Below are 10445 nucleotides of genomic sequence, written 5' to 3'. Positions count from 1 at the left end.
AATTTGTATGAAAAACAAAGTTCGTTCTGAATGTACGTTTATTGCAAATTCATCTGATAAATAAAGGATTAGGACTAGGCTTACGATTAAGAAGTGTCTTCGATCTAGTACGGTGGTGGTTGATACTGCTGCTGGCCCATCATGTTCTGCCGCTGGAGCTGAGCCACCAGATTCGGCGTTTGTTGCTGGTTCATGCTCTGCTGCTGCGGCACCATTCCGCCTCCGGCGCCACCGCCAACGGCGCCACCCCCCTGCTGAGGCCCGGCTCCCATGCCGCCGCCTGCCCCACCACCCATACCCTGCAACTGCATCATTTGGTGCCTCAGCTGCTGTTGTTGCTGTTGCTGCTGCTGGAACTGCTGCTGGGTGTTGAGGACGCCGGGTTTGCCTCCTCCCGCCGACTGCTGACGGGCGTACGGAGGCACCTGGCCGACGACGCCACCCGGCCCCGGACCCATCATGGTGGACATGGTTACGTTGGGCGCCTGGTTCATGTACTGGTTCCGGTTGCCGGCCATCATTCCTCCGGGAACAACGCGCTGTTGCTGTTGTTGTTGTTGCTGCTGCTGGGCAACCGCTGCGGCGGCCATAAAGTCGGGATTGTTGCGATTCCCCTGCTGCATCTGCGGATTGAAGTTGCCCATCATGTTGGCCTGCTGCTGTTGCTGCTGATTGGGCGCCATGCCGACGCCCACTCCAACGCCTGCTCCACCGCCCTGTTGCTGCATGCCCTGCTGTTGCTGCTGCTGGTACTGATTCTGGAAGTTCTGGAACTGCACCTGCTGCTGCGGCTGTTGCTGCGGCTGCTGTTGTATCATGCCTTGCTGAGGCATGCCTCCCATGCCCATGTTGGGATTGTTGCCGGCACCGCCAACGCCGACGCCAACACCAACGCCCACACCGTTGCCTCCCTGAGCTCCACCGCTCTGCATCATTTGGTTGGCATTCGGGTTGACCATGCCCACCATATTCTGTGGGATTTGTTGCTGCATCATCGGATTCTGCGACATGCCTTGACCTCCCATGTTCATCTGATTCATCTGGTTGGGCGCCATGCCGGGTCGCATGTTGCCGCCGCGCATGAACTGCTGCTGTTGCTGCTGGTTGGGATTCATCTGTTGCTGCTGGGCGTTCTGCTGCGGCTGCTGCTGCATGGCGTTGAATGCAGCGACAGACTGAGGATTTTGCTGGGGATTCATTTGCTGCTGGCGCATTTGGTTGGGGTTCATCTGCTGCTGAGGACCGGGCTGTTGTTGCGAAGCCTGTGGTTGTTGCTGCATCGGATTGAAACCACCCCCCGGACCCTGTTGCGCTTGCTGCTGGAATGGTTGTCGTTGTCGTAGCATCTGTGATAGCGCCTGCTTGGAGTTGGCATTCAACGGCGGGCGCTCGATGCGATTTGCTGCAATGGTAAGTGACACGGATTACAATCTTTAACCGTATATAATATCAAACACTCGACTTACACTGCATGTTCTGCTGATGCGGAGCGTATTGGTTGTGGTACGGTTGTGGCGGCTGCTGCTGCTGCGGCGCATTGTGCCACTGTTGCTGCTGGCCAGGCATACCCTGCGGTCCGGCTCCACCGCCCCCTGGTCCCTGCTGCATGAAGTTCATCTGGGGATTTGGCTGCCCGTTCCCACCGCCCACATTCAGCTGCTGCTGCATCGGGTTGTTGCCCATTTGCTGCATCTGCTGCTGCTGCTGCTGTTGTAACATGGCATTCTGCTGCATCATGTTGTTCGGATTGGGTGCAAACTGCTGCATGTTCATCTGTGGAAAAAATTTATATGAGTTATAATTTAAACTCGAAGGTAACAGAAGAATGGTTTAGCACCGAAAAAGGTTAAGAAAATCTGGATTACAAGTTTACAACTTTCGAATTTTTCTGCCATCATGTTGCTTTAAGAGGCTTGCTTCGATTCCTTCATAAACCAAATCTAAGAATTTAACTATTAACGAAAACAATTTTATTACCGGCATGTTCATTGGCATCTGGCCCATTTGGTTGGGCTGCATCTGCTGCTGTTGCATGTGCTGCTGCTGCATGTGCTGCTGTTGTTGCTGCTGCTGTTGCAACTGCTGTTGCTGCACATTCTGCGGCTGTTGAGGCTGCTGTGCCAGCTGAGGCTGCTGTTGCTGAGTATTGACCACCGGTGGCGTTTTCGGGTTCTTCGGCTTGCGTTTCCGCGTGGTCGTTCCCTTGCCGCGACCTCTTCCCGTGCCGCCAACCACAGCGCTTGGCGACTGATCCACCGACGAGGGCGTGTCCGCCTTCATTTCATCCTTCTACGAAATAGAAACAATGCATTTAGAAAGGGGCAAAGGGAAATGCAAAAGGAAATACAAAATGGACTTACTATGCAAATCTTCTCGGGAACAGGCTCAATGTCTTCAGGTGGCAGTGGCAACGGTTCATAGTAATAACTACTGGGCTTGACCAGACTGTGCGTGTGATACTTCAGGTTGCGGTGAGCCTCCTCGTAAGTAAGGGGCTTGCGCTCCAGCTTGACTGCACCAAACCACACCCAGGACAAAGGAGCCGGGTTCTTGTGACCCTCAAGGATGTCCCACACGCTGATACGCTGTTTGTCCGAAATGCGTAGTTGTTTTTTGTCTATATCGCAGATCTTGTTGCCCTTGGTGTCCATTCCAGAGTGTTCGCACGCAATCACCTAAAGGGAGAAATACCACTCAGTTTCCAAGCTCGTTCAGTTTTGGGTCATCTACTCACCTCAGTAGGCTGCTTGTAAAGTGGAAGAAGCTGCCGAATAACCCGAATGGAGGCGTTGTTCTTCTCTCCGATTTCCTTCTTTAGCTTCTTCATCAGGTTCATGTAGTGCCTCTCGTCATCAGAGACCAGCGTTGAGTGCACCAATGTGGCCAACATGTCCACAACGGTGGTGAACAGCTCACGATTGCAGCTGAGATCTACCACGCCCTGGCAAACCAATTGGGCCAGAAGAATAGCCCAGTCTGTGGTGGGGGTACTGTTCTTTTGGATAGCCTCGAACATGCCGCCCACCAGCGAAAAGCGCAACTGCAGCGCATCGAGGATCTCCTCGCGCGCCTGCGGCTCATCAATGCCACCGATTGTGTCCAGCTAAAAGGAGTCATGTTACTAGTAAGTTTAACTTTAAGGATAGAAAGTAAACACTCACCTCAGCAAAGGATTGCAGACATTGTGATAACTGGGCATAGAGCGAAACCAGTAAGTTTTCCTTGTACTCGTCCTGGCCTTTCAGGCAAGTTAGGATGAGACCCAGGAAAGGCTGATAATCAAGCGGCATCTTCTTGTTGCGTGCGGGCACGCCGCCCAGTCCATAGCTATTGCTACTGTGACAACTGTTGCTCTTCTCGCGCTCGTCACCACTGCCCGAGCTATTGCAATCGGACTTGGACACCTTGGAGAAATAGTTCATGCTCTCAAGAACCTGACCAGCCACTCGAAGTATCCTGCCCTGCACCGCTGGTGTTAGTTTAGCGATGAGTGGAGCCACTAGCCAGGTGGACGGTTTGGGTTTGTGGGTCGCCTTCACGGCACCCGGCAGGACAACTTCCTCCATGTGGAAGACGTCGATTGCCGCGCGTGCCACTGTGTCGAGCCAAACATTAAGCTCCGCGTTGTTGCTCAGCGATTGGCGGTACATAAGCTGAAGATCCAGCCACGAGATACGCAGTGTCCACTGTCCGAGATTCTCTAGTATGCGTACGATCATTGAGCGCTGATCCAGTTCGGAGATGATGTTAAACTCAGGCTCCGGATAGCAGATCATGTGCAGAACCCGCTGTGCCTGTTTCGCGGTCAGCATTTCGTCGATTATCATGTCGCAGAGTTGCTCTGCGTTCTTTAGGCATCTTTCCAGAACGTGTTCCTGGGCGCAGATCTGCTTGAGCACCGCCTGGGCGAACTCCAACAGCGAGATCTGCTCCATTCCTCCGACCGATGGCTGTTGCAGGGCTTCGGGTTCGCTTGTCAAACTGCTGCCCAATTGTAAATCGCTGGTGCCCAGGATCTGGCTGAGATCGGCCGGTCGTTGTTCGTTGCTCTTGGGTGTGCTTCCCGGATGGACCGGTGTATTGAAGCCACTACGCTTGCCGCTTCCAAAAGCTCCGCCCAATCCGCCAGAGGAGGTGCCGCTGCCGGAAGCCAATGGTGTTTTAAGCGCCGCATTGTCCACAACAATGAGAATGGCCTTGAGCACGGCAAGCACTGCGGCAATGGGAATGGTCTTATGGGCACCCACCAGAAGATGACGATCGCAGCTCAGCCGAATGCTAAAGTCGTTTCCCACAGCGTGCAGTGGATTCGGGGAAGTGCTTACCGAGTACATGCCAGGTTGAGGAATCTCCAAGGTCTTAAACAGCTTCAGCACCAAGTGACATGTAAGACGAGCACCTGCCTCTGCATCTACACTCAGTTCGGCTCCACCAGCGCTTACCGATCGGGCCAATGTAGGCAGGGCGAACTTACTTACAAAGTCGGCTAGTGAGAAGCAATGTCTGGCCACCAGAATGCATACGAACACGGCCAGGGCGTTGTGAGTCTTAAGTTGTCCAATGTCGACCTGTCCGCCCAGGTGCGGATAACGCGGACTCTTACTGCCGCTGCACAGACTCTGCAGTGCGTATATCCACTCCTCAGACAAGACGTTGCAGCTGGCGGTCAGTTCGGCACATGCGAGGGCCACATCGTTCAGCCGCTCGTTGTCCGTCTCTCGGCAGACGGCTATTAATGCGTTAGACACGAAACTGTATACATTGGCCGGCGACTCGTGCAGGGTTCCCAGCCAGTGAGGATCCAGTTTACCACCGCGTCGAGGGGCCATGAAAAGCTCCTGCAACAACAGTGGGTTGTAACCCTGAGGTGGTAGGCTAAATAAAAAATGGTAATATTTGTTAATATTATATATTATATTATTGGGGAAGAACTTGCGATCTAAACTCACTCAAGCTGCTCTGGAGTGTTGAATATGTCCTTGAACCGCTTGATGCACTGCAGCTGCTGGTAGTACTCCGTGGATTGTTCCTTTCCCTGGAGCAAAACACACGACTCGTGTAGGTCGCTCAGGTAGGCAATAATGCAGCGCTCCGCCGAAGTGCACTCACTCGGATTCGATACGTGCCGAATGGTACGACAGACTCCCTCAAAAACAGACAGCGTCTGCTCCGGTGAAAGAAGAAGGCAGCTGTGGTAGCGCCGCAGGATGCTGACGATGTAGAGGGCAAGTGAAGTGGTGTAACTGCGCACTAGGTTTGACTTCTTTAGCTGCAACTGGTGCTCCACCTCAGGCAACTCCTTCAACAGACTATCGCACAGTTCCAAAAGACTGTAGATATTAAGAGCCAGCTCCATCAGATCAAAGAGGAACGCCACGTGCTCCTGTACCGGCAGGTAGTTGTTGTTCCCTAACGCGAATCCGTTCAGCTGCTCCAGGACATTGGCCGCACATTGGGCTGTGACCACATGCTGGTCGAAATAAGCCATCTGCTGGCACTTGGACGTGGTAGCTTCGAAGTTAAACTCGTTGCGCGAGTGCTTCTTCACATGACCGGCCGCCGCCACATCTATGCTAAACTTTTTTGTGAAAAGCTTTCCAATTTCCTTAGACATCTTCTTGACAGCATGCTTCTTCTCGTCCCTCTCTTTGCCGACTCCGAAGAGCAGGATGTATCGCTGGTTGCTTTCACTGCTGTAGCTGCTCATGCTGGGATCATCCTGGGGGATGGGGAAGTGCTTGGTGTACACGTAATGCCGCGATATGCTACCGCCAGGATTGGTTTCTCCATCGCCTGGAGGACCAATCTTGGGACTGTCTGGAGCTTCGTGCTGTTGTCCTTTCTCCTTAATATTTTGCACCAGTTTGTCCAAATCGTCGTCCACATTGGAATCATCAAATTCGTTGTGTTTGAAGTCCAGGCCCCCGCCGAATCCGTCATCATCGAAACCGTGCGTCGTCGTTGGTGGTGGAGCTGGAGGTGGCGGCGATGTTTTCGTGGCCGTTGTTCCTGATTTGATCACCAGCACCGACTCCAGGAGCAGATCTCCTCGTGAAATTAGAGTGTGCATGTACGCGTTGTGCGAAAAGACATCGTGGCGAATCAATGCACTGAACAGCTGAACAAGGTTGGTAAATTCCGTGCGCTGCTGTGGACTGCTCACGTGCTCATCGAGGACGGGAGCATCGTGGTCAAGGAAGTGCATTAACACGTGCTGAAACACAGGCAGGCCATCAATTAAGCCGGCGCCCGAAGCTAGCGAGTCCTTGTCATCCTTATCACTGGATTGTTGATCCGCCGGCGTGCTTGTCACGTCGATCTGGCGCTTGTCAAGTAGAATGGCCACCACCATGGCTCTGTGTTCTCCCCAACGCTGCCCCGACACAGCCCACTCGCACAGAATGCGTACCGTGTCCTTGTCTTGTTTGGGTTCATAAGGCGGACGAGGTTCCACCTGATCCTCCTCCCGCCTGCGACTGACAGTTGGGCTGGGAAATATTTGTGCGTATAGGGTATCGATACTATTATTGTGTTCCATGCGATCGAAGCAGTGCGTGTCCAAGTGGTCCAGTGTAGCCAGCACACTGGTGTATTGATTCTTGCCGGCACTCAGCCACTTGGCTGCAAACCAGCGCTGCTCTGCATGCTGAGTGCGCAATACGATGTCCGACTCGGCGGCCCGCAATTGACGTCGAATCTCGTGATTGGTTCGCGGACAGCGTGTGGGCATCGGCAAGACTGAGGGCGCCAAAGGCAAATGGTCCAGCGGACTACCCAACAACGAGGAGGGTGCTCGGTGAGCTGCTATCCCACTCCAGACCAGAGCTGTGGGGCACTCGATTGTGATGATCTGTAGGATCGTGCTTAAATACAGCACTATATCCCGATGATGGGGACAACTCATTTGTTCCTGAAGCGCCAGCTCATAGGGATCTTGTTGCAACTTCGGCTCGTCCAACTCTTTGATGGTCTGCTGTTCTACGACAGTGTTCAGCAACTGGGCCAGTTTTTTGGACACTATGTAGGCCATCTTTCTGCAAAGACGCTCCGACTGGACGAAGTCGTGCATGTACTGAAGGGCAAAGCTGAGCACCAATTTCTTCAACGGTTCGTCGAAGCTTGCCTGCGTACGCATCTTGTCCAAAAGGTCGAGGATCCAGTTTAGAAATTCCTGTCGGTCCAAAAGTGATTCCTCGTACATGTACTTGCTCAATTGGTGGCAGTATTTCCAATACTTAAGCGCATTGCGACTATCTTCGAACTGGCTTCCAATTCCAGAAATTGTAGAGCCTGGTGGAACTGCAGCTCCTGCACCCGCTGCGCCTCCTACCACAGAAGACCCCGGCCCACCGACTACTCCGCCAAGGCTTCCCGTCGTCGGCATGACACTGCCGGCATTCACTCCTCCGCCAGGAGCTGCCTGTTGGCCATTAGCTGGGCTATGAATCGGTGGCAGTGGACTGGCCATGCTGGGTACCGGGATTACGTTCGTGGAAGCACTGCTACCGGTGACGGAGTTAATAGAGCTGGTGCCAGTGGAGCCATTGCTGGCAGGACCATTACCGGCGGCGGTCAGGCTTCCGGAAGTGGTGCCATTCGAAGAGGACTTGTCGTGGTCTAAAATCAAGAAGTTGAATAAGGGAGTTGATAGATTATAGAACTTAAGGACTGTACTCACTCTGCTGATAATACTCTTGGAGCTTGGGAAGCAGCTCTTTCATGAACTTGATCATGTTGCCGGTCCACTCGGCAGCCGGGTCGTAAATGGATCGCTTTTTGTTCTTAGACTCGGTGAAGCTAAGCGTATAGGCGGCGCTCAGCTTGATGAACCAGGTGGCGCGTTGCATGTTCACCTGGTTCTCGCACAGAGTAATGAAGATCTCCTCCTTCTTGTTGAACGATGGAGCCCGTTTGGCTAGGCTAAGTAGGGGTTTGTTACCGGCGAGGTCCTTAAACCAGGCGTCCACCGTACACTTGCGACGCGGCGAAACGGGCCAGAAGTTGTCCTTGCAGTTGATCTGCTGCTTCTTGCGCCCCGTGTCCGGCAGGGTCATCAGCTCCTCCTTCTTGGCCAGGACGCCGCTAAAGAATGCGCTCACTTTGCTGGCGTTCACATTCGAGTTGTGGGCCGTACCGAATTCATCGGACAGCGGTGGCGTCGTCGTGAATCCGTGCTTCACATTCGTGGGCGTCAGCTCGTCCTCTCGCTGCTTCGCGTCCTGCGGATAGATGTCCGGCGGACCCAGACGGGTGCGCTTCAGCGGACGCTTCTCCTGCAGCATGGACAGCATCTTCGCGGCCCTCTAGTTGCGTTTTATAAACAGATTTTCTTAGCGAATTCCCGATTTCCTCTGTTCGCCAACCCAACAACAAATCAAAATATCAGTGGTGGGGCGAAAAAATGCGATGAGCCATCGATAGTTCGATAACATCCCGCGAACAATCTAGCGGATGCAATCGAATTTAAGCTAAGTGTTAAATGGTTGTAAATATTACAAATGTAATCTTATCATGTTCAGCCACACATCCCCAATCAACCTGATACAGTACTTTAAATATGACGTAATTTTTTAATTATGCAGTGAAAAAGTTACATCGTTGTGCACTAACAAAAGAAATACCACTCAAAGTGGTAAGATCACGAATAAAGCTGCGTATAAATATTAAATAATTTACGTTGTATTTTTGGTAATGATTGAAGAAACATTCGTTGTTAAACGAATAAGGCCTCACAAGGCTTGGCGATCGAATTCCGGCTCATCGGCATAAAAGTGTCCGCCGCTTGTCATTCCATCGCTGCACTCGAAGTTCAAACAGAGCATTTTCAGGGGAAATTCGTGCGGTAGCTGCAAACGAAGCACAAAGTGTCACATTAACATAAGGACTTTCGAATATATGTATGTGCTTTAAATATTACTCACCCGTTCCATGATGTCATGCCTAATGTCAGTGGCCGCGGCAAATAGCTCTAGGGTTTGATGAGCTGAGCGTTTCGATAAGCTGGCCAGCGTGTCCAAGACGAAGGCGTCTGTGATGCCCAGGCAATAGCAAATGTTCAGATACCGAAGGCGCTCATTGTTGGCCACCAAAAGGGAGAGCTGCGTTTCTCCAATCTCACGAGCGGACTGTATGGAAAGGCACTCTAATCGACTCAACTTCGCCAAGTGGTGAACACACAGATCGTCACGAGGCTTGCAGACCAGCCACCGGAGACACTTCAAAGCACTGATGTACTGCGCCTGCTCCTCGTCAATCCAGCGTTTGCGGTGCAGGATGAGGTATTCCAACTGAATGGAGCACTGGCTTTTGGCCAGTGCCTTGAACAGGCGCGTTTTCATATCCTCCGAGCAGTATAATTGCAGGTACTTGAGGTTTACAAACTGCGGCAGGACCAACAGATCGGCGTCGCAGTCATTGAACGTCAGCTTCTCCAGGTGGCGGCAGTTGGTGGCCAGCATCCTGAGATTGCTGGTAGTCAGAAAGCGTTTGGCGTTGCGCAGCTGAAGGCATCGCAGCTTCCTCATGGGTTTCACAATTGTTGCGAATTCCGAGGCGGTCACGTCGTCGTACAAGCCAAGTTCCAGCATCTCGCTAAACTGACGTACTTCTTGTACTGTGAAGGGAGAAGCAATTAAATAATATTGTTGTGATAAGGTGAACATTAAATAGTTCTTACACTCCTTGCGTTCAAAGCTCTCCAGGCTCAGACTGTTGACCCGCGGAAGGTGTATCCCAATGGCTTTTATTAGATCCTTGCTGGTGCTCTTGTAGTTACGCACGTGCACCTTTTCCAGGGAGCTCATCCTCAATAAATACGGTTGCGCCCGTGCCACTGTTGCATTGTATATAGAGATGGACTTCAGTCGGTAGCAGTGTCTGCTGATCATCGGGAGCAGCTGCAGCGGGTGATCATCGTCAAAGTGGGATTCCAGTGTACCGATGCGACTGCCACAGAGCCACAGAAAGGTGCGCCAATCCTCCAGAGTCCTTATACTCATATCCTTGTCAACAACATCCTGGAAATCATGGCGATGCAGGCGAAGAAAGGCATCCCTAAAAATGCGACAGCATCGCGCCAAGTGCAACTGGTCCTCCAAGCTTAGAAGCTTGAAGATGAACAACAGAGAACTGGGGTCCAAGTCCAGAATACTGGTGATGCGGGCCATTATTAGCTGACTATGCTCATTGCGCGGGACCGTCACAGGCGCCAAATGGCCAGATTAGCAAAGGCAACTGGTTTATGTACGCCTGACATGGAAAAATTTATCCCAAGTCGGTAAGTTCTATTTATTTACTAATTGGACTGGTGGCAGTGATGACAATTTTCGAAGTAAGAGTCTTTTGGCAAGATTCAAGCTAAAAGGTTAAAGCTAAGATATTTTAACTATTGTTTAAGCTTTGTTTCTTAATAGAATTACAGTAAATAATAACATGACCTTAAAGTA

At 51.9% G+C, this 10445-nt stretch overlaps 2 protein-coding genes across 3 annotated transcripts; both read right to left on the bottom strand.

Annotated features, from left to right (window-relative positions):
• Positions 1–22: 22 nt before the first annotated feature.
• kto (kohtalo) lies at positions 23–8353 on the bottom strand. 2 transcript variants are annotated; one of them, NM_080047.2, is made up of 8 exons: positions 7679–8353; positions 4950–7617; positions 3162–4875; positions 2735–3103; positions 2361–2675; positions 1978–2289; positions 1467–1773; positions 23–1402 (listed from the first exon to the last, which is right to left on the bottom strand). In NM_080047.2, exons 1-8 carry the CDS (start codon positions 8289–8291, stop codon positions 105–107), a joined length of 7596 nt encoding a protein of 2531 aa, NP_524786.1. In that variant the 5' UTR covers positions 8292–8353; the 3' UTR covers positions 23–104. The 2 variants fall into 2 exon arrangements, with proteins under 2 accessions (NP_524786.1, NP_001246835.1); NM_001259906.1 differs by lacking the exons at positions 1978–2289; positions 2361–2675; positions 2735–3103; ... (1 more) ...; positions 4950–7617; positions 7679–8353 and adding an exon at positions 1838–1873.
• A 200-nt stretch (positions 8354–8553) lies between these two features.
• Positions 8554–10297, bottom strand: CG32221 (uncharacterized protein). Its single transcript, NM_168820.3, has 3 exons — positions 9677–10297; positions 8922–9613; positions 8554–8846 (listed from the first exon to the last, which is right to left on the bottom strand). The coding sequence occupies exons 1-3, from the start codon at positions 10164–10166 to the stop codon at positions 8730–8732; spliced, it is 1299 nt and encodes a 432-aa protein (NP_730456.2). The 5' UTR covers positions 10167–10297; the 3' UTR covers positions 8554–8729.
• Positions 10298–10445: the final 148 nt, after the last annotated feature.

The sequence above is a fragment of the Drosophila melanogaster genome, chromosome 3L (assembly GCF_000001215.4).
Source record: "Drosophila melanogaster chromosome 3L".
Taxonomy (NCBI): Eukaryota; Metazoa; Arthropoda; class Insecta; order Diptera; family Drosophilidae; genus Drosophila; species Drosophila melanogaster.
Note: the sequence above shows the minus strand (reverse complement) of the source record. Positions and strands in the feature narration are given on the sequence as shown.

What these genes read in the sequence shown, in the direction of transcription:
- CG32221 (NM_168820.3), bottom strand. Translation starts at nt 10,166, where the DNA reads ATGGCCCGCATCACCAGTATTCTGGACTTGGACCCCAGTTCTCTGTTG. An exon ending in GAGCTTTGAACGCAAGGAGT is followed by an intron (nt 9,614 to 9,676) that starts GTAAGAACTATT and finishes CTCCCTTCACAG; the next exon opens with TACAAGAAGTACGTCAGTTT. An exon ending in GGCATGACATCATGGAACGG is followed by an intron (nt 8,847 to 8,921) that starts GTGAGTAATATT and finishes CTTCGTTTGCAG; the next exon opens with CTACCGCACGAATTTCCCCT.
- kto (NM_080047.2), bottom strand. Translation starts at nt 8,291, where the DNA reads ATGCTGTCCATGCTGCAGGAGAAGCGTCCGCTGAAGCGCACCCGTCTG. An exon ending in TTCCCGAGAAGATTTGCATA is followed by an intron (nt 2,290 to 2,360) that starts GTAAGTCCATTT and finishes TCTATTTCGTAG; the next exon opens with AAGGATGAAATGAAGGCGGA. An exon ending in GCATCAGCAGAACATGCAGT is followed by an intron (nt 1,403 to 1,466) that starts GTAAGTCGAGTG and finishes TTACCATTGCAG; the next exon opens with CAAATCGCATCGAGCGCCCG.